Raw genomic sequence first — 22,363 nt, 5'->3', positions numbered from 1 at the left:
TGTTTTCTTCTCATTTTCCCCTCTAAGAAGCAGCAGCTGATGTAGTGGCTCATGAGAAGTGTAGGGGTTTATACTGCATTATGGGATAACAGTTGTAGGAAAACTATAAGGGTTCTATGAGGGATGTAAGTGTTTTGTGAGGAGTCTCCCCTGGCTTTGTCATTATAGGGTTTCCCACTTCATACTTTTCCTACACTGCTGCTACGCTACCTGGATTCCTCCATATATAGAGCCCTTCCAGGATGCTCCAAGTGCTTCATCTCCTCAGCTTTCCAATCCTCCATAGCTCTACATTTTTGACTCTACTTTGTGATCTGGAGATGTTTAAGGAGGCCTGACGGCACAGGAGCAAAGAGCAAATGGATACACCGAGCCACTTGTACAATGATGGGTAGTGCAGGGTTTGCTTGGGCGACAGAGAAGGTGTACAGCAGCAGCTTTTGGTGTCTCACCTCACAGCCTTTTAGTTTCCAACTCCACTGCACACCTCTGTCTTCACACATCTTAAATAGAGACTGTGAATGTGGGACAAACCTCCCTCCCACAAAGCACATGAGAAATCTAGTGTCTGGGAACTGCTAACAGCTGTTCACATAGTTTGGGTTTGGAGCAGCAGAGAACATTGTGGTTGGCCTTGAGTTAACTGTGACAACAGCCTCAGTAGACTCACTTCATTTAGAGCCCTGGCTTGTTGCGTGTTGCATGCACTTCGATCTTGTTGGTTTGTCTATCTGGCATGAGAGAATGGCTACACCCAGCCCATCAGTTAATAGCTTTTCCACTCTTCTGTTTTCTGAAAATAAAATGGGACCCATGCACTTATTTGATGCAAACAGCCTATGAAAGTTTTTTTAGGGTGTGATCATCCTGGGTGCCCATAAATATGTCTGAAGAACTGCTGGTTTTACAAGTGTGGTTACTGTGGTGAAAGTAGAATATGGGCAGAGGAAAGGAAGGTTGTTGGGTGTGGGCTAAACATTACCTGAATGTTTTCTCAAGTGACCCTGAATTTGTGTTATGCTACCCAACATCTGTTGTCAATTCCCTTTTGTCTAGAACAGGAATCAAGTCACACAGTTACATCACTAACAGTATTTATAGAACACCTTTTCTTAGTTAAGCTCTATTATAAGTGTCGAGTTGTTATAGCAAATAACAGCTTCCACTCTTCACTCCCAGACACATGTATCTCTCGTGGCTTTCCAGCAGGATCAACAGTTGGAAGGCACAGCTTTTTATCAAGAAAATGATCTTGTACAGAAGGACACGCTTTCTTCATGTAATTCCTCCTTTTCAGTGTCTAAAGGGAGGCAAGAAGTAAGGAGTGGACAGCTTGTTTAGCAATGAAAGAGATTTAAATCGGATTTAAGGAAGAAGTCGCCTGCGAAATCGGGGACCTCGACCGCCCCTCACACTTCCCGCCTTCCCGCCTCCTGTGGGCCGTGCCGCCTTCACGCTGCCCGCCAACTCTCGCTGTGGCCGCCACAGCTGTGCGCAGCCAACGCCGGAGCGGAGCTGAAGGAAAAACCGCTTCAAACCGCTCCAGTGGGCGCTCGCGGCTCTGCGTGTGGGGTCAGAGCGGGCGGCGGTGGGGCGGGAAGAAACGATCGAGAACAACGGGTGGCTTAACGAGCCGCGAGAAGGAAGGCCCCACGGGGCGAGGCGCAACTCTGTCCGTGCTGAGCTGCCGGAACTCAGAGAAGCCGTGATGCCGCTGTACCGGGGCTTGGGAAGAGGCGGGGAGAAGATCGCGGTGGTGCTCGACCTGGGCGAGGCCTTCACCAAGTGAGTGCGGGGTTTGCTTCGGCTCCCTGTGGCGGCAGGCCTCGCCGGGCCTTGTGTGCTTTCCTGCCCGCTTTCTGTGCTGATTTCCTTGCTCCGGTGTGGATGAATCCCTGTTTTTCGGTTGAAAATGCATCACCCATCACCCAAATGTTGTGATGCTTCTGAGGTTTTATTCCACGGCCTCTGTGGGCCATCCAGTCCAACTCCCCTGCAGTGAGCAGGGACAGCACAGCTCCATCAGGCTGCCCAGGGCCTGATCCAGCCTTGCCTTGGGTGACTTGTGCCACTGCTTGTCTTTTGATGTAGCTGTCCTTGTCGAGGTTCTTCTGGACTTGTTAATTTCTTAGAAGTTAGATGGGTGACAGGTAGATCCAGCTGCTTGCATGCACTGGGACTGGAGAACTCCTTCAGGGACCAAAATGGAACATTTTAATTCTGATCTTAGTTTGTTTTTAAAAGCAGCTTCTTGTGGAGTTATGTCAGGAAAGATGTTTATTGTTGGTCAGCAGTGGAGTGGACCGCAGGACCTTCTGGATGCCAATCATTGAGGCTGTCTCTTGTTTCTTGCAAATACACCTCACAGCAAATGAGGATTTAAGCAGGGCGTGAATGAATGCTGCCTGTGAGCACTGAGAGCTTCATTGAAAACAGGGCTGATACAGAAACAGGGGAAGTTATTTCTGTGGGAGTTTAATAGGCAGTAAGGAAGGTTGCTGGTAGATGATCATCAGTCAAAGGTTGTACTTTCAGAGGTGAAGTAACCCTATTCTGCTTAATGCAGCTGGGAGGGAGTCAATACAAGATAGATTGAACAAGAAATATTTTCTAAGTAGATAGAAAAGTCATATGCAGAATACCTCTTATTAGTTGGAGAAATGTTCCTAATTGAGTACTCCTTGATTCACAGGCACGTATGCTAAATAGTGATTACCAAAAGATTTTCAATGTTTTCCTCTAGGTGTGGTTTTGCAGGTGAAACAGGACCAAGATGCATTATTCCTAGTGAAATAAAGAAACCTGATGTTTCTAAGGTAAACCATTTCACCTTTACAATGTTTGGTACAATGTGTTATAGAGATAATTGTCAGATCTTCTGTTTGTCATAGGCTGTTCTTCGTGTTACAACAGCTGCTGTTAAATATTGAAAGTAGATACAAGTTGGCTTTTTTAAAGTAGAGAATGGCAGTGTTGGAAAACTAATGTTAAATTAGTGGTATGAGAAATTATCATGATGTAAACTCTACAGTTTACTTATGGGGTGAGTTTTTGAGGTACATCAGATACATAACAGCAAAACAGGCAGAAGTGGGTCTTCCTTTGTATGTAACAGATTATATGTTCTCTGGTGATAAGTAATCTAATATTTCTGTTGACTATGGATATTTTCTATTTACAGCCTATCAGAGTTGTTCAATATAGTATCAGTGCAGAAGAGCTGTATTCATATCTGGCGGAATTTATTCATGTGTTGTACTTTAGGTAAGAGATTGTTGGATGTTAGTCATGCAGGCCTTCTGCAGCTCATTTTTTTGGAGTGCATCAGGAGGTGTTTGAGTGTCAGTTGGGACAGTTGTCTAGTTGAGAATACATACCTGATTTTGCAGGTGGCTGCCTGGCTGTATATGTGCTGGAGAAACTCAAGGGTGCTGAGTTTTCAGTTATATTACAAATTGTTAGAGTCCTATAGCATTGGTTGCTCAATAAAATAAAAGGTATTTGGGAAGTTGCCTTTTAGTTGTAGGATTTCTAAAGGACGCAGAAGGGGAGGGTCAGTTCCTGAGGACTTGTACTGATTTTTGGTGGGGCTCATCATAGGCTGAACTTCATTGTGGAACTCATTGCCACATGGTCATGATGTGGGAGATGGAGTCTTAAAGTATAGGATGTCCTTATCTCAATAATTTTGTTGTATGTTTAGTGCTGTTAAGGAATAATTAACTTGGAGTTGACAATTTCCTCTTTATTTCCAGTCTCTCATTTATGCAGTAAAAATCATTGTATGTAATGTTCTGAACCTAAGATCTTCAGATGTGGGTACTTTTTTGTGTCCTTTATCATTGATTTGTAATTGAAATCAGGACATTTGTGTCCTTTCTACTCCACGGTTATACTATGTGGCACTGGACAACCCAGTAATGACTGCTCTGCATCCCTACTGTGCATTTCTTTATGTTGGTTTAGTACTGCATGACATTCAGAACACCAGACTACCAGCAGAGAGCTCCTTAACTTGTCTTCTGCAACTCAGTTTCCTAACTTTGAGTGAGGAACGTTGGGTTTAACTGTTTAAATTTGAGAAAAAGATTTTGAGATCTTTCTTAAAAATGCTATCTAAATGCACAACACTATGCTTTGTAGGTAGAACAGAACATCAGATGAAGGTAGATGTTATATGTACATAAACTCAGCTGTTCTGTCTTACGTGTCTTGATTCCTTTCATTTTTGTTTTTTTAGGCACCTGCTGGTGAATCCCAAAGACCATCGTGTTGTGATCATAGAATCTGTCCTCTGTCCTTCCCATTTCAGAGATACTCTTGCAAGAGTCCTTTTCAAGCATTTTAAGGTGCCTATTTTATGTAACTACAATATGTGCTGAGCACAGCGCTTAATGTTAGAAACTATAGTGATGAAATGGACAAAGGAGTAGAAATAATGGCAGAAGAATCATACAGTGTTTGTTGGAAGGGACCTTTAAGATGATTCAGGTTCCAGCCCCCTGCTATAGGCAGGGACACCTCCCTCTAGAGCAGGTTGCTCACAGCCCCATGCAGCCTGGCCTTGAATGCCAGGGAGGGGACATTAATAACCTCACTGAGCAACCTGTTCCAGTGTCTCACCATCCTCACAATAAATAATTTCTTCCTGATCTAATCTAAATCTACGCTCTTCCTGATTAAGACCATTTCCCCTTCTCCTGAAGTGTGAGAGGCATAAAGAAGATGGGAAGAAGTGGATACTGTCATCTGTGGAGGTGGGGCTGAGAGGTCAGGCTGAAGCACTTTTTTTTTTAATTGGGTAACTTTAATAAGGCCACAAAACAGGTTTTTTTTAAGAACCTGAAAGGCTTCTGTGGGTTACATGAAAGTACAAACTGCATCATGCTGTTCCAGACAGATCCGATAGTCCCCATTGAGTACTGCCTGAGCCAGAATTTATACTTAAATGCTGCTTGTTCTCTATCAGTAAATCTCATGATTTCTATCAGAGTCAATATCTTTGTCTAGCACATGATCTCACCTCTGGCTGTACTCATTCAGGAAATAAGAACTTACCTGAAATTCATTATTTCTTCTGCTTAATCAGTCTTTGATTGCTTTAAGAAAAGTCCAGAACTAACCTTTGGTTTGTTCTACAACCTATGTTTCTTCTATGAAGTGGGGAAACTAGTTTGTCTGCAGTGCTTCTTTCCTATGCTTTCACAACCCAATTTAACAACTAATCTTAATGTTCTGTCTAATTGTTTCTTACTATGGATAAAATTTCAGACAATTTGAAATCACTGAAGGATTTGTATGGGTTTTCTCTGTTCCCCAACCACTGATCCCTCTATGGGGGGGGAAAGAATATAATGTCTTTGATAAAAATTTATTTGATAAAGCCCTCTCATGCAGAGTTGGATGTCAGCAGTGACTCTTGACTTGGACAGTCATGTTTTGGGGGACTTTGCAGTATGTTAAGAAGTTAGTACTGAAGTGAGATTAATTCTCTGGCTGTTATTTTTGTCTTGTGCAGTGAATGAGAATGACATTTTAATACAGGGACGGTATTCCATAATGAATGCTCTTTGTATGAGTCCATTCTCCCATTAATTACATCTGAAGTGCCTTGAAAGTACCACAGACAAGATCAATATAGACTTCAGTATCCTGTTGCTTTATTAATTTGTACACTTTCATAACAACCAAATTAAAAATGGATACCTCAAGAGTCAGTTACTCAGATTCTGCATCCTGAGAATGCATCAGTGCATTGGGTGTTTGCTGGGCTTTTTCTTTCCTCTTTTGTCAGTCACCTTCTTGGTTTCCTTACAGGTACCTTCTGTCTTGTTTGCTCCAAGCCATCTCATGTCTCTTCTGACGCTTGGGATCAACTCTGCAATGGTGCTAGACTGTGGATATAAAGAAAGCTTGGTGCTGCCTGTATCCTTTACTAATTCAGTGTGAGAACTGTCAGCTGGAAGGCTGTAATGAAAAGCAGATGTTGTAGACAAGAGAAAAGTGTGAATAGATCAGCCAACCCAGCTTTGTTTACAAGATATCCTAAGTTGGGGATCTCCTCACAGCTGCTGTGTTAAGTCTGTGTCCTGCTAAAGCTTGGGAAAGATGTTACGGGGCTCCAAGGTTGATTTGTAACTCCACGGTTTATACAGTAGTAATTAGTTGTGGCGAATGGTAGTGAGTGCAGGAAACTGTAGATGAGAAACAGTGTTCAGTTCCAGTAGGCTGGAAAATCCTGTCAAAAAAAAAAGAGAATTTCCTGATCTGCTTGTAGATTTATGAGGGAACTCCAATTCTGAGCTGCTGGGGTTCTCTTCCTTTGGGAGGAAAAGCCATCCACAAGTAAGTTTGCAGTTGCATGTCCCAGCTTATGGGGATCTGGTCTCCTTCAGTGTGTGTATATTCAAATGAATCCAGGTGAAGTGAGTAAATACTGTATGATAAGCATAGCATGGAGAGTCACTGTGTGTTAATAGCTGTCTTTACGTGACTTAATCTGCCATATTTTAGGGAGCTGGAGTATCGGCTGTTGGAGCAGTGCACGGTTGATACAGGATTAGCCAAAGGACAAAGCCTTCCGTCTGTAATGGGTAAGGGCTGCTTGCTGCAGTGTAAGAGCTGTGAACTTACAATGCGGAAAGAGGAGTAATATTCCCAGGGAATAAAAGCAGTAGTGTATTCATCACATCTTACGTGGCCTCTTCTAGCTATTTCTTTCTCCATATTGAAGTATATTACTCCTGTAATCAGCCTCTTGTTACAAAGTTGGAATGACAGCCCAGATGGAAGTTCTGTAGAAAGTTTTCATTCTCTTTTGAGCAGGGGGGGAGGAACGTTTTTTTCTTCAACTTAGAAATCTTTACAGGCTGCTGTCAAAGTGAAACCTTAAACGTCCTAATTGGAATTCAAAATTAGTTTGGTTTTTTCAGTTCTCTTTTTGCTTCCCAAGGTTTTTGTACCCAGTGATTTTGTTGTTGGTGTTGCAGGCTCTGTTCCAGAAGACATAGTAGAGGACATAAAAGGTAAAACTTTCTGCCATTAGTTTGTTAAATTGTGTAGTAGAGGAGAGTGTGATATCAAGTGTTCAAGACTGTCTTTTTAGCAGTTCATCACATGAGATTTATTGTATTTTGTGCCTACCAGAAGCACTTGCAGTGTTCTTCACCTCTGAAGGCAAGCACCAAATATCATTAAATTTTCATGAAGGAGTAGTCTTTGTGCTGCCCAGAAATAGGTCATATTTAGGTAGACTATTGTGATAGGAGCATTAGGCTGTCATATATATCCTGCCATCAGCAGGTTAGGTTAACTTGGTGGTCAAGCTGAGCCAAAGAGTTCATTTATACCAGAAATACTTAAATTATACATTAGGGCAGAACTTGAATAAACTCCTATGTAATGTTCATTGTGATTCTGCATTATATAAATATATAATAGTAGGTAATAGCCCATACTAGTGTATATGCGTGGTATGTCTTCTGGACCAAACTAGGAAGATATCCATTGGCGAAATACAAAATAACTTGGATGCAACTGTTGCTTTCTTAAATGGAAATTGCTTTTCTAATTCCTGGACTTGGAAGTCAGTATTCTGATTGATTCTGAGACAGTCTCTTGGAATCAGATGTGAAATGTTAGGTTTGAAATCAGGATTGCTTTTATATTGACCTGTGATTGTTTAAAAAAAGATCAGTGTCTTGTGGGAAGCTGTGGTGCAAGACCCACTGTGGTGTCTTGGACAGCAGAGTTCAGCCCATGCCACCTCGTGGTAACCAAAGGCACAATGAATAATGTCTCTGTCTTTAGATTGTATTTGGCTTTTTGGAGATAATCTTGCCTGGTTGTAGTGTCAGCTTCAATTAAACTTAGGACCTGGATACATCTGAGCTCAGCTGAGGTATAGAAGTTTAGGTGGATTTTTTGCTTTTTTTTCCTGTTTTTTCTTTCTAGAATGTATTCTATAAATTAAACAAAATTGGCTGTACTTTTGATTCAATGAATTCTCTCTTCTGCCCCTTTGTTTTTGTTTCATGAAGTTCGCACTTGCTTTGTGAGTGATCTCCAACGTGGACTGAAAATCCAAGCAGCCAAGTTCAACATTGATGGCAGTGCTGAGGTGAGTGGGCAATGAAAATTCCTCTGGTGTTTTCTGCAGAGGACATGACCGTGCTGGCCTTGAACACAATGCATATGTATTTTTGTTTCTAGCGTCCTTTGCCACCTCCGGATGTGGACTATCCTTTAGATAGCGAAAAGATTCTCCATGTGGTTGGCTCCATCCGGTGAGAAATACTGTAGAGTAGTGATCCTCCTTAGGAGGATATCTTCACAAGAGCATGTCGTTTTTCATAACTGAACTGCAATGAAGCAGCTGTGTTTTTTCTTTTAAGCCAAGCCATTGTGCTAGGCACAGTACAAACATGCTAAAAGACTTCTGCTTCCCCAGAGAGCTTGCTGTTGAAGATAAGAGCCAATGGATCACAGTGATGAGGGAGGACACAAATGGAGAATGAGTAAATGGTGGTGAGATGTTTAGTGGAGGGAGTGAGGCTTTGGCACCTCCTGGTGTATGCACTGTGTGACAGAAGCAGCTGTGATGTGCTGTCAGCTGTTGTTTCTAGCCCTGCTGTTAGCTCATAGGGTAGCACTGCTTCTCACTAACACTCCTCGCCTGTCTTTTCAACAGAGACTCAGTTGCGGAAATACTGTTTGAACAGGATAATGAAGAGACGTCTGTTGCCACTTTGATCTTGGACTCACTCATTCAGGTACCTTTATAATATAAACAAGAACTTGTACTCCTCTAGCCTCAGAGAATCTGCTCTTATAAATGGCTCTTGCAGTGTCATCCCCTTGACTACAGGTTGCAGTCAGCACAGTGTGACTCCTCAGGTTGTGCCCTGTGATGAATGGCTGTGGGGCAGGAAGTCACTGTGTCATTCCCTCTGTGGCTGTTTTTTGTACTCTCTGGTACACTGCAGTTTCTTTGGGACAGTTTTCAGGCAAAAGAAGCAGTGCCATGCTCCCTCCTCAGTGAAAGGCTTAAGATGTATGGGAGCAGGTGGGATGTTTTTATTATGGGCAATATTTTAGATATTATGGGAAGGTTTCTTAGTCAAAAATTATGAAAACAAGTATTAAAAAACCACAATAAATTGAAATTTTTGTTATATGGTGATGTCCGTATGTATGTATAGTAGCTCAAGTTGGGATCCTGTAGTTATTAATGCCATCAAAATTAGCTTTCTGCAATGTAATTTGTTGGAGAATGATAGATGACAAGGCAATCATTTCAGTTACAATTCCTGATGATAACAAACTCAGATCTGTTCCTGGACCACCCCCCATCTCTCTTCAGGAAAGACTAGTGTTAAATTCACAAACTTTAAAGAGTATGTGGCTACTTCTGCTGGACAAGAGAACCTCAGCAATTTGGAAATTGGCATTTGTTTATCAAATGATATTGCAGATTGGCTTGTGAGAGGTAAAACTGAGAAAGCTTGTTTTTTGTCATGCCTTTATGTCTTCTAGTTAGAATCTGTTGGCCAGGTAAAGCTGTAGCAGAAACCTGGTCTGCCTCTGAGACTTCTCTTAACATCTTTCTCCCATGTGCGGCTAAAAGAGTTGAGCTCATATTTTACAGCTTTCCTCCTCTGAGTGCTTTGGCATTTCTTCTCCCAGAACTAATGGGAATTCATGGCACTGATACCCTGGCTGTCTTTTGTCTTGGTCAATCTCAGCTGAAGGGATTTATGGTGACTCACAGTGTGCTCATGTTAGCACCAACTGGGCGGTTTCTTCAGCCTGGTCTTCTGTTGAAGTCTGGGTAGAAATTGATGTAGATGTTTCCTCCAAGAAGGAGAAACCAAGTAGTTGATTGCATAGAACCACTGACTGAATTTCTTTGAAGACATCTATGTGCAACTTCAGTTGAAGTGTTTTTTCCTTTTCAATTCCCTTTCTTGTTAGTGTCCCATAGACACCAGGAAGCAGTTGGCAGAGAACTTGGTGGTTATGGGTGGCACTGCCATGTTGCCAGGATTCCTCCACAGACTCATGGCTGAAATCAGGTACCTGGTGGAGAAACCGAAATACAAAGAAGTCCTTGCAACTAAAACCTTCAAAGTTCACACTCCACCTGCCAAACCCAACTATGTGGCGTGGCTGGGAGGTAAGAATGGGAACAGCTGTTGGAGCACAGGTCCAAAGTGGGAAAACAAACTTCCCAAGTGAGATTTGTAATGACTAAGTGGCAGTAAAGCTTAAATGAACTGTTGTCAGTAAACTGTACCTGATGTCTGTGGAATTAAGTCCTCTTGGAAGAAGTGTTGCAGACTGCAACTGCCTCAGGGGCTTTTGGGGTGCAGAATGCACTGTCGGTTTTGTGAACTTGAAGCAGGTGACTTGCAATTTGAAACAGCAGTGTAGGAGCTATGCAACCCGTGGCTCCTGCCATGCGGTGGCAGCAGTGAGGGAGTGAGGAGGAGCAAAGAGCTGCTGGGTGCACAGCAACCTGCTTGTTTGACAAAGAAGTATAATTACTGACTGTGGAGTTGCTAGCTAGGGTCGGGCTGGAGGCTCTTAACTCCCTGTGCTGTCCTATAGTATCTGGAACGAATACTTCAATTCCACAATGGATTTTAGATGCCCTTCTGACAAGGTAGGGGGGAAAAAAGTGTGGTCAGAAAGGGCTTTACATTGGTAGTGCCTCTTTTTAGGAGGATTCTCTTACTGAAAAGAGTTCCTGTTTTTCTGAACTCCTGGTTGGTGATAGGTGGTTTGTCTGAGGAGCTGACTTGCATTTTATTTCCATCTGCTTTTGAAATGTTTATCAAATTTTAGTTACAAAACTTACAACTCATTGTAGGATTAGCAATCAGAACGATTTATGTGCACTAAGTTCCCTGATATTTGCTCTCATGGTGTTGCTGGACAAGCTGCTGTCATCTGCATCCCCTGTCGACTTGGGTGACCTTATGGCTGTTGTGTTACACCTTTCTGTGGGAGAGGGAATTTCCTGAAAATGGTTTATTTGAAGTGCTTCACCTGTAATCCTGTAGGGAAGGTTCTTTGTGAGAAGGAGGTCAGCTGGGCAGGTTCTGTCATCAGCTGTGATGCAGTGATTTTTTTGTTGTTTATTTTTACTTATTTTCGTGGGGTATAAATGGGAGCAGTTTGGGACAAATGAGGCTATTAAAAACAAAAGTACCTCGATCCTTTATTCCTTTTTGATGCAAAACTGTATCTTTTTGCCAATGACATAGGAGCCATCTTTGGAGCACTTCAGGACATACTTGGGAGCCGGTCTGTGTCCAGAGAGTATTACAGCCAGACGAGGCACATACCTGACTGGTGCTGTCTGAGTAATCCTCTGCTGGAGATGATGTTTGATGTTGGAAAAGCACCCCCACCACTGATGAAGAGGGCTTTTTCTACTGAGAAATGAGCTCCTAAATGCTACACGAGGATTCTCCTCATCTGTTTCAAGTACATCTACTTATATTTATATAAATATATGATTTATTATATGAAGTAATCTGTGGGTAATACCATTAAATATGTGTTGATGTATTGTTTGAAGATGAGTTCTGTTAACTCCTGTGCTACTTTGTCACACAGTGAAGAAGTGGAATGTAGTCACGAGTCGTAGCTCACTGAGTTCTGGTATGGGTGCAGTGAATGATGTTGTGAAGGTGCTTTAAGGTACTTTGATGTAAAGCATTCTGAGAAGACCAAAGGACCGTCCGCTTTGGGAGGCATCTGGAAGTTTTCCTGCCAAATGGAAGTGCTTTACATGGGGTCATACGTTGGACCTGCTAGGAACTGGCTTGGGCTGCTTAGCAAAGTTGCTGGAGCAGTATTTCCCCTGAGAAGTGAGTACTGCTTTCAGTGTTTCAGCAAAGAAACACCTTCTTTCATCATGTACATAGATAATTCTGTTGCCTCGCAGCAAACAGCAGCATCTGTGGGTGCAGTTGCAGATGCAAAACACTGATGCCAGTGTGTGTTCCAGGCCTCATGCTGATGCACAGAACTGTTGGTGTCCTGTGTTTATTTCACCTGCACTTTTAGTTTGCAGGGTTTTTTAGTTCCTGGGGGACTTCGACACGTTGCCTTTTAGCATGGAGGCATTTAGCATGCCTCCATACACACCCATAGGCACCTATAGAACCCATCCACACCAACTCACACCAAGGGGGTCTCATGATGTGGTTTTTACCACCCAGAAATACCAAGGCCATGTAAGCAGGGCTGTGCATTGCAGACACTGAATAACTGTGTGTAAACAGAAGGTGCTGGCTGAGCTTCCTTGCAGCATCGTGGGCTCTTACCTATAAGGCCATGATCTAAGGTGATTTAGAGTAACTTAACACTTTCTAACTTTAGCATTAAATCCTCAGCACTGTGGCAAAGTCTGTCACTGTATGCAGGCACACACAGGCTTGTGCACAGACAAATGTGATTTTTGTTTTGTTCCAAAACTGAGTACGATCTTGGTTTCTACAGGCTTCACAACACAGTGCTGTGGCTGCATGGCTCAATGAATCTAACCAGTAATTCCTCCCCGTCAGTATCTAAAGAGGCAAGAAGAAACGGGCAGGCTGTTTAGCGGGGTGTGCTGTGAGCCGCCCCTCGCGGCGGCCGCCATAGCTGCCCGCAGTCAGCGCCGAGCAGAGCTGAAGGAAAAACCGTCCCGTACTTCAAACCGCCTCGGCGGGCGCTCGCGGCACTGAGGGGTGTGGGGGTCGGAGCGGGCGGCGGCCGTTGGCGGGAAGCGCGGGGCGGGAAGAAACGGTCAGGCGCTATGGGCAGCTCCGGGAGCCGGCAGGAGGGAGGGCCCAAAGCGGGAAGGACCCGCAGAGGGACGCTCCGCCTCTGTCGGTACGGTTCTGAGGGGGTCCGGAGGAGCAGCGATGCCGCTGTACGAGGGCCTGGGAAGCGGCGGGGAGAAGACCGCGGTGGTGCTCGACCTGGGCGAGGCCTTCACCAAGTGAGTGCGGGGTTTGCTTCGGCTCCCTGTGGCGGCAGGCCTCGCCGGGCCTTGTGTGCTTTCCTGCCCGCTTTCTGTGCTGATTTCCTTGGTCTGGGGCAGATGAATCTTTTTTTTAAGGTTAAGAACTTGTCACCCATCACCCAAATGTTGTGATGTTTCTGAGGTTTTATTCCATGATCTCTGAGGGCCATCCAGTCCAACTCCCCTGCAGTGAGCAGGGACAGCACAGCTCCATCAGGCTGCCCAGGGCCTGATCCAGCCTCACCTTGTAGTCGGCAGGGAGAGAAGCATCCACCCCATCACTGGGCATGCTGTGCCACTGCTTGTCTTTTGATGTAGCTGTCTGTGATGAAGTTCTTCTGGATTTGTGGTTAATTTCTTAGAGGTTAGATGGGTGACAGGTAGATCCAGCTGCTTGCATGCACTGGGACTGGAGAACTCCTTCAGGGATCAAAATGAAACATTTTAATTCTGGTTTTAGTTTGTTTTTAAAAGCTTCTTGTGGAGTTATGTCAGGAAAGATGTTTATTGTTGGTCAGCAGTGGAGTGGACCGCAGGACCTTCTGGATGCCAATTATCGAGGCTGTCTCTTGTTTCTTGTAAATACGCTTCACAGCAAATGAGGATTTAAGCAGGGTGTGAATGAATGCTGCCTGTGAGCACTGAGAGCTTCATTGAAAACAGGGCTGATACAGAAACGGGAAGTTATTTCTGTGGGAGTTTAATAGGCAGTAAGGAAGGTTGCTGGTGGATGGTTGTCAGCAGAAGGTTGTACTTGGCAGAAACGGAGACACATCAAAGATGAGTTTTGAAGCTGAGCCTTTACAGAAGTGAAGTAAACCTATTCTGCTTGATGCAGCTGGGAGGGAGTTGATAAAAGATAGAAAAGTCATATGCAGAATATCTGTTAGTAGCTGCAGAAATATTCCTAATTGATTACTCTTTGATTCATGGGAGTGTGTGCTAAGTACTGACTAAAAATGATAGGATTTTCAATGTTTTCCTCTAGGTGTGGTTTTGCAGGTGAAACAGGACCAAGATGCATTATTCCTAGTGAAATAAAGAAACCTGATGTTTCTAAGGTAAACCTTTTCACCTTTACAATGTTTGGTACAACGTGTTATAGAGAGAATTGTCAGATCTTCTGTCATTGTCATAGGCTGTTCTTCGTTGTGTTATAACAGCTGCTATTAAATATTGAAAGTAGATGCAAGTAAGTGTGATGCTGATGTGTATCAGTTGGTACACATCAGCCATGCATCTTATTTTGGGGATATTTAATGAGGAATTTCTTTGCCTATTTAGGCTTTTTTTTAAGTAGAGAATGGCAGTGTTGGAAAACTAATGTTAAATTAGTGGTATGAGAAATTATCATGAAGTAAACTCTGCAGTTTAGTTATAGGGTGAGTTTTAGTGCTGCATCCTGTAAGTAACAGCAAAACGGGCTCTTTATATGTAGCAGATTACATACTCAGATAATATATTTCTGTATGACCATTGTCTAATATTTGTGCTGACTATGGATTATTTCTTTTTACAGCCTGTCAAAGTTGTTCAATATAATATCAACACAGAGGAGCTATATTCATATCTGAAGGAATTTATTCATATGTTATATTTCAGGTAAAAGGTACTTGGATGTCAGTCACGCAGGCCCACTCACAGTTTGGGAGATGGAGCCTTAAAGTATAGGGTGTTTTTATCTCAATAATACTTTCTGTTGTATTTTTAGTGCTGTTAAAAATAATTAAGTTGGAGTTGGTAATTTCCTCTTTATTTCCTGTCTTTCATTTGTGCAGTAGAAATCATTGCATGTAATGTTCTGAACCTAAGATCTTCAGATGTGGGTACTTTTTTGTGTCCTTTATCATTGATTTGTAATTGAAGTCAGGGCATTTGTGTCCTTTCTGCTCCATAGTTATACTGTGTGGCATTGGACAAGCCAGTAATGACCACTCTGCATCCTTACTGTGCATTTCTTTATGTTGGTTTAGTAATGTATGACATTCAGAACACCAGACTACCAGCAGAGAGCTCCTTAACTTGTCTTCTGCAACTCAGTTTCCTAACTTTGAGTGAGGAACGTTGGGTTTAATTGTTTAAATTTGAGAAAAAGATTTAGAGATCGCTCTTAAAAATGCTAAGTGCAAAACATTAGGATTTGTAGGTACAATGGAACATCAGATGAAGGTAGATGTTGTCATATGTAAGACAGAACTGCTGAGTATATGTACATGTCTTGATTTCTGTCACTTTTATTTTTTAGGCATCTGCTGGTGAATCCCAGAGACCGTCGTGTTGTGATCATAGAATCTGTCCTCTGCCCTTCCCACTTCAGAGACACTCTTGCAAGAGTCCTTTTCAAGCATTTTGAGGTGTGTATCTTACATAACTGCCATATGTGCTGAGCATAGCGCTTAATGTTAGAAACTGTAGTGATGAAATGGACAAAGGAGTGGAAGTAACAGCAGAAGAGTGAGAGGTGTGGAGAAGATTCAGAAATGGAGGTGGTCATCTGGGGAGGTGGGGCTGGGAGATCAGACGGAGCACTTTTTTACTGGGTGACTTTTCAGAAGGCTACAGAACTGTTTCGTTATTAATTACTGCACTTCCGTAAAGACTAAATTAAAAATGGATACCTCAAGAGTCAGTTACTCAGATTCTGCATCCTGAGAATGCATCAGTGCATTGGGTGTTTGCTGGGCTTTTTCTTTCCTCTTTTGTCAGTCACCTTCTTGGTTTCCTTACAGGTACCTTCTGTCTTGTTTGCTCCAAGCCATCTCATGTCTCTTCTGACGCTTGGGATCAACTCTGCAATGGTGCTAGACTGTGGATATAAAGAAAGCCTTGGTGCTGCCTGTATCCTTTACTAATTCAGCGTGAGAACTGTCAGCTGGCAGGCTATAATGAAAAGCAGATGTTGTAGACAAGAGAAAAGTGTAAATAGATCAGCCAACCCAGCTTTGTTTATAAGATATTGTAAGTTGGGGATCTCCTCACGGCTGCTGTGTTAAGTCTGTCCTGCTAAAGCTTGGGAAAGATGTTACAGGGCTCCAAGGTTGATTTGTAACTCCATGGTTTATACAGTAGTAATTAGTTGTGTTGAATGGTAGTGAGTGCAGGAAACTGTAGATGAGAAACCGTGTTCAGTTCGAGTAGGCTGGAAAGTCCTGTCAAAAAAAAGAATTTCCTGATCTGCTTGTAGATTTATGAGGGAACTCCAATTCTGAGCTGCTGGGGTTCTCTTCCTTTGGGAGGAAAAGCCATCCACAAGTAAGTTTGCAGTTGCATGTCTCAGCTTATGGGAATCTGGTCTCCTTCAGTGTATGTATATTCAAAGGAATCTAGCTGGAGTGAGTAAATACTGTATGATAAGCATAGCATGGGGAGTCACTGTGTATTAATAGCTGTCTTTACGTGACTTAATCTGCCATATTTTAGGGAGCTGGAGTATCGGCTGTTGGAGCAGTGCACGGTTGATACAGGATTAGCCAAAGGACAAAGCCTTCCATCTGTAATGGGTAAGGGCTGCTTGCTGCAGTGTAGGGGCTGTGAACTTACAATGCGGAAAGAGGAGTAATATTCCCAGGGAATAAAAGCAGTAGTGTATTCATCACATCTTACGTGGCCTCTTCTCACTATTTCTTTCTCCATATTGAAGTATATTACTCCTGTAATCAGCCACTTGTTACAAAGTTGGAATGACATCCCAGATGGAAGTTTTGTAGAAAGTTTTCATTCTCTTTTGAGAGAAAACAAACTTCTTCAACTGAGAAGTATCTTTAAAAGCTGCAATGTGAAACCTTTACATCCTAAATGGAATTCAAAATTAGTTTGGTTATTCTCATTTGCTTCCCAGGCTTTTGTTCTCAGTGATTTTTTTGTTGGTGTTGCAGGCTCTGTTCCAGAAGACGTAGTAGAGGACATAAAAGGTAAAACTTTCTGCCAGTCGTTCGTTAAATTGTGTAGTAGAGGAGAGTGTGATATCAGGTGTTCAAGACTGCTTAGGAATTTACTTTATCACATTAGATTTATTGTGTTTTGTGCCTACCAGAAGCACTTGTGTTCTTCACCTCTGAAGGCAAGCACCAAATATCATTAAATTTTCATGAAGGAGTAGTCTTTCTGCTGCCCAGAAATAGTTCATATTTAGGTAGACTATTGTGATAGGAGCATTAGGCTGTCATGCACATCTACCAGCAGCAGGTTAGCTTAACTTAGTGTTGGTTTTTAACTTCCAACGTTTTGTGTATGAATGTGTAGTTTAAGTACTGCGCGTTGTACAGAAAGTTAATTCAACTTCTCAGAAGATGTTATCATTGAAACATGCTGCAATCAGCGTTATGACATAAGGTTATTTTAAACTAATTTTGTTTAGCAATTAATCAGGGAGGTTCAGTTTGCTTTAAGATCACTTTTGGAAAAAAAAAATTGTGTATGAAAGATCTTTGTTAGTCAGGTGGTCACACTGAGCCAAAGAGTTCATTTACACCAGAAATACTTAGATGATATATTTAGACAGAACTTAAATGAAATGATATAATATTTATATAATTGTAGGTAATGATAGCCCATATTAGTGTATATATGTGATATGTCTTCTGGACCAATCTAGGTAGGAATCCATCAGTCCAGTGCCAAGTAACCTGAATGCAACTGTTGCTTTATTAAATGGAAAGTACTTTTCTAATTCCAGGACTTGGAAGTCAGTTTTCTGATTGGTTTGGAGACAGTCTCTTGGAATCAGATGTGAAATGTTAGGGTTGCCTTTATACTGAAGGTTTGTTTCTTTGTGATAACTGTTTATGAATGAGAGTCTCATTCAATGCTTATTTTGTTGGCAGAAATCATTAGCAGGTGCTGTACAAATGAAATAGTACTCTGATGCCCTTCTTAGAGGGGGGAAAAACATCTAGAGTTCTTAGAATATTGCAGGGTTGTGCTAGGAACAATATTACATGTGATTGTTTAAAAAAGATCAGTGTCTTGTGGGAAGCTATGGTGCAAGACACGATGCCACGTCGTGGTGACCAAAAGCACAATGAATAATGTCTCTGTCTTTAGATTGTATTTGGCTTTTTGGAGAAAATCTTGCCTGGTTGTAGTGTCAGCTTCAATTGAACTTAGGACCTGGATACGTCTGAGCTCAGCTGAGGTATAGAAGTTTAGGTGGATTTTTTGTTTTGTTTAATTTTTTTCCTGCTGGCAGGACCTAGAATGTGTTCTGTAAATTAAACAAAATTGGCTGTACTTTTGATTCAGTGAATTCTCTCTTCTACCCCTTTGTTTTTGTTTCATGAAGTTCGCACTTGCTTTGTGAGTGATCTCCAACGTGGACTGAAAATCCAAGCAGCCAAGTTCAACATTGATGGCAGTGCTGAGGTGAGCGGGGAATGAAAATTCCTCTGGTGTTTTCTGCAGAGGACGTGACTGTGCTGGCCTTGAACACAATGCATATATCTTGTTTCTAGCGTCCTTTGCCGCCTCCAGATGTGGACTATCCTTTAGATGGTGAAAAGATTCTCCATGTGGTTGGCTCCATCCGGTGAGAAATACTGTAGTGCAGTGTTTGCCTTTGGGACGTATTAGCGAGGCTTTATTACCTCCTGGTGTACACACTGTGTGATAAAAGCAGATGTGACTTGCTGTCAGCAAGAAGATTGTGGTTGTTTCTAGCCCTGCTGTTAGCTCATAGGGTAGCACTGCTTCTCACTAACACTCCTCGCCTGTCTTTTCAACAGAGACTCAGTTGCGGAAATACTGTTTGAACAGGATAATGAAGAGACATCTGTTGCCACTTTGATCTTGGACTCACTCATTCAGGTACCTTTATAATACAAACAAGAACTTGTACTCCTCTAGCCTCAGAGAATCTGCTCTTATAAATGGCTCTTGTAGTGTCATCCCCCTGACTACAGGTTGCAGTCAGCACAGTGTGACTCCTCAGGTTGTGCCCTGTGATGAATGGCTGTGGGGCAGGAAGTCACTGTGTCATTCCCTCTGTGGCTGTTTTTTGTACTCTCTGGTACACTGCAGTTTCTTTGGGACAGTTTTCAGGCAAGAAAAGAAGCAGTGCCATGCTTCTTCCTCAGTGAAAAGCCTAAGATATATGGAAGTAGTTGACCCTTCTTTATTATGGGCAATATTTCAAAAGTATGTGGCATTTCTTCATCCCAGAACTGATGGGAATTCATAGCACTGTTACTCAATCTCAGCTGAAGGGATTTATGGTGACTCACAGTGTGCTCATGTCAGCATCAGCTGGGCAGTTCCTTCAACCTGGTCTTCTGTTGAAGTCTGGGTAGAAATTGATGTAGATGTTTTCTCTTTGGCAGAAACAAGTAGTTGAAGTGCATAGAACCACTGACTGGAATTTCTTTGAAGACATCTATGTGCAACTTCAATTGAAGTGTTTTTTCCTTTTCAATTCCCTTTCTTGTTAGTGTCCCATAGACACCAGGAAGCAGTTGGCAGAGAACTTGGTGGTTATGGGTGGCACTGCCATGTTGCCAGGATTCCTCCACAGACTCATGGCTGAAATCAGATACCTGGTGGAGAAACCGAAATACAAAGAAGTCCTTGCGACTAAAACCTTCAAAGTTCACACTCCACCTGCCAAACCCAACTATGTGGCGTGGCTGGGAGGTAAGAATGGGAACAGCTGTTGGAGCACAGGTCCAAAGTGGGAAAACAAACTTCCCAAGTGGGCTTTGACTAAGTGGCAGTAAAGCTTAGATGAACTGTTGTCAGTAAACTGTACCTGATGTCTGTGGAATTAAGTCCTCTTGGAGGAGGACCCACCTGCCTCAGGGGCTTTTGGGGTGCAGGTTTTGTGAACTTGAAGCAGGTGACTTGCAATTTGAAACAGCAGTGTGGGAGCTAGTGCAGCTGATAGCAGCCTTAAAATTACAGGCCCTGGTTGTTGTGGATGATTTTAACTACACTAATGTTTGCTGGAAGGGTTGCTCTGCCAGCCAGCCACAGTCCAAGTGGTTCCTCCAGTGCATTGATGATAACTTCCTGGTGCAAATGGTGGCTGAGCCAAATAGGCAAGAGCAGTGCTAGATCTTATTCTCACTAGAAAGAGAGTCTGGTTGAAGGTTGGTAAAAGTTGAAGGCAGCCTTGGTTGCTGCAACCATGAGGTGGTGGAGTTCAGGATCTCACGTGACCAGAACAGATTACCAAGCAGAATCATAACCCTGGACTTCAGCAGGGCCAATTTTGGCCTTTTCAAGCAATTGCTGGGGGAAATCCTGTTGGACAGGGTACTTGAAGGTAAAGGGGCCTGAGATGGTTTGTTTGTATTGAGGTGTTGCCTCTTCCAAGCTCAAGATCAGAGCATCCCAACAGGTAGGAAGTCAAGAGGGAGCCAGGAGATCTGCATGGTTAAACAGGGAACTGTTGAGCAAGCTCAAGTGGAAGAGGAGAGTCTGCAGATCATGGAAGGAAGGGTAGAAGGCCACATGGTAGAAATATAAGACTGTTGTCAGAGGATGTAGGGAGGCAACTAGGAAAGCTAGGGCCTTTGTAGAATTAAACCTTGCAAGAGGGGTGAAGGACAACATAAAGGGCTTCTTCAAATACACTGCAGATAAAACTAACACTAGAAGCAGTGTAGGCCCACTGATGAATGAGGTGGGTGCTCTGGTGACGAGATACAGAGAAGGCAGAGTTACTTGAAGGCTTTTTTTGTCTCTGGATAACCATAAGCCAGCACTGTGCCTTTGTGGCCAAGAAGGCCAGTGACATCCTGGCGTGTATTAGAAGGGGTATGGTTAGTAGGTTGAGAGAGGTTCTCCTCCTCCTCTACTCTGCCCTGTGGTGAGACTGCATCTGGAATACTGTGTCCAGTTCTGGGCCACTGAGTTCAGGAAGGACAGGGAGCTGCTTGAGAGTCCAGCACAGAGCCACAGAGATGATTAAGGGAGTGGAGTATCTCCCTTGCAAGGAGAGGCTGAGGGAGCTGGGTCTCTTTAGCTTGGAGGAGGCTGAGGGGTGACCCCATTAATGTTTATAAATATGTAAAGGGTGTGTGTCATGAGGATGGAGCCAAGCTCTTCTCAGTGACATCCAGTGACAGGACAAGGGGCAGTGGGTGCAAGCTGGAACACAGGAGGCTGATTGACAAAGGGGGCTATTAAAAATGAAAGTACCTCGATCCTTTCATTCCTTTTTAATGCAAAACTGTATCTTTTTGCCAATGACATAGGAGCCATCTTTGGAGCACTTCAGGACATACTTGGGAGCCGGTCTGTGTCCAGAGAGTATTACAGCCAGACGGGGCGCATACCTGACTGGTGCTGTCTGAGTAATCCTCCGCTGGAGATGATGTTTGATGTTGGAAAAGCACCCCCACCACTGATGAAGAGGGCTTTTTCTACTGAGAAATGAGCTCCTAAATGCTACACGAGGATTCTCCTCATCTGTTTCAAGTACATATACGTATATATAAATATAAGTAGGATTTTTTTATATGAAGTAATCTGTGTGTAATGCCATTAAATATGAGCAGTGTGGATGTTCTGGGAGAGTACAGTGGTAGTTACTAACACTGTATGTGGAACTGTGATGTATTGTTTGAAGATGAGTTCTGTTTACTCCTGTGCTACTTTGTCACGCAGTGAAGAAGTGGAATGTAGTCACGAGTTGTAGCTCACTGAGTTCTGGTATGGGTGCAGTGAATGACGTTGTGAAGGTGCTTTAAGGTATTTTGATGTAAAGCATTCTGAGAAGACCAAAGGATCGTCTGCTTTGGGAGGCATCTGGAAGTTTTCCTGCCAAATGGAAGTGCTTTACATGGGGTCATATGTTGGACCTGCTAGGAACTGGCTTGGGCTGCATAGCAAAGTTGCTGGAGCAGTATTTCCCCTGAGAAGTGAGTACTGCTTTCAGTGTTTCAGCAAAGAACTGTGCTATGTGTAACTCCCCTGCAGTGCTGAGCTGACACTCTCCCAGTGTCTCCTCCGGGAAGGAATTTAACTGTTTAAGAATTATGAACAGGCGTGCAAAGGAAATGTTGGACCTCACTGAAATGCCACATTCAGAAGTCATTTCTTTGCCCTCCTTTCCCATCAGAATTATTAAACTTCCCTGTCTGGCAGCAGTGTGTATTAAATGGAAATGCACTGTGAGGTTCATTGCTTGGGAAAGCTGTATGCTGTGATGTTAACACTCCTTGGGAGCTGTTGGGCTGTTGGCAGTGCTGTGATCACGTCTTGATGGAGCCCTCCTCTGGAAAAGACGAACACACTTCCATTCTGCTCCTTCTATGTCTCTTGTTTGGCAGCGATTCCCCCCACTGTGCTGTAGTACTGCAGTGAAGAACTGTGCTGGTCTGTAACAGAGGTGTGGTGGAATGAACACGG

General features: G+C 43.1%; 2 protein-coding genes across 4 annotated transcripts; both read left to right on the top strand.

Moving 5' to 3' along the window:
* Nucleotides 1-1,425: 1,425 nt before the first annotated feature.
* ACTR10L (actin related protein 10-like) lies at nucleotides 1,426-11,736 on the top strand. Of its 3 annotated transcripts, XM_003641422.6 has the most exons (13): nucleotides 1,426-1,785; nucleotides 2,744-2,816; nucleotides 3,182-3,264; nucleotides 4,241-4,349; nucleotides 5,818-5,925; nucleotides 6,278-6,345; nucleotides 6,514-6,593; nucleotides 6,990-7,025; nucleotides 8,040-8,119; nucleotides 8,212-8,285; nucleotides 8,690-8,771; nucleotides 9,973-10,174; nucleotides 11,268-11,736. In XM_003641422.6, the coding sequence occupies exons 1-13, from the start codon at nucleotides 1,709-1,711 to the stop codon at nucleotides 11,447-11,449; spliced, it is 1,254 nt and encodes a 417-aa protein (XP_003641470.2). In that variant the 5' UTR covers nucleotides 1,426-1,708; the 3' UTR covers nucleotides 11,450-11,736. The 3 variants fall into 3 exon arrangements, with proteins under 3 accessions (XP_003641470.2, XP_040558076.1, XP_046798059.1); XM_046942103.1 differs by lacking the exon at nucleotides 3,182-3,264 and having other exon boundaries at nucleotides 1,576-1,785; XM_040702142.2 differs by lacking the exons at nucleotides 2,744-2,816; nucleotides 3,182-3,264.
* Nucleotides 11,737-12,860: 1,124 nt separating this feature from the next.
* On the top strand, nucleotides 12,861-22,113 carry ACTR10 (actin related protein 10). Its single transcript, NM_001006492.2, is given in 14 exon segments — nucleotides 12,861-12,994; nucleotides 14,007-14,079; nucleotides 14,538-14,620; nucleotides 15,264-15,372; nucleotides 15,748-15,843; nucleotides 15,845-15,856; nucleotides 16,203-16,270; nucleotides 16,439-16,518; nucleotides 16,894-16,929; nucleotides 18,300-18,379; nucleotides 18,469-18,542; nucleotides 18,739-18,820; nucleotides 19,441-19,642; nucleotides 21,208-22,113. Coding segments are annotated over 14 exon segments (1,254 nt in total). The 5' UTR covers nucleotides 12,861-12,917; the 3' UTR covers nucleotides 21,390-22,113.
* The last annotated feature ends 250 nt before the right edge of the window (nucleotides 22,114-22,363 follow it).

Source organism: Gallus gallus, chromosome 5 (assembly GCF_016699485.2).
Source record: "Gallus gallus isolate bGalGal1 chromosome 5, bGalGal1.mat.broiler.GRCg7b, whole genome shotgun sequence".
Classification (NCBI taxonomy): domain Eukaryota; kingdom Metazoa; phylum Chordata; class Aves; order Galliformes; family Phasianidae; genus Gallus; species Gallus gallus.
This window is presented reverse-complemented; position numbering and strand designations above follow the sequence as displayed.

Excerpts from the sequence above, each read along its gene's own strand:
- ACTR10L (XM_003641422.6), top strand. The coding sequence starts at position 1,709 with ATGCCGCTGTACCGGGGCTTGGGAAGAGGCGGGGAGAAGATCGCGGTG. Across the intron at positions 5,926-6,277 it reads AAGAAAGCTTGGTGCTGCCT|ATTTATGAGGGAACTCCAAT; the intron begins GTATCCTTTACT and ends ATCTGCTTGTAG. Across the intron at positions 6,346-6,513 it reads GGAGGAAAAGCCATCCACAA|GGAGCTGGAGTATCGGCTGT; the intron begins GTAAGTTTGCAG and ends GCCATATTTTAG.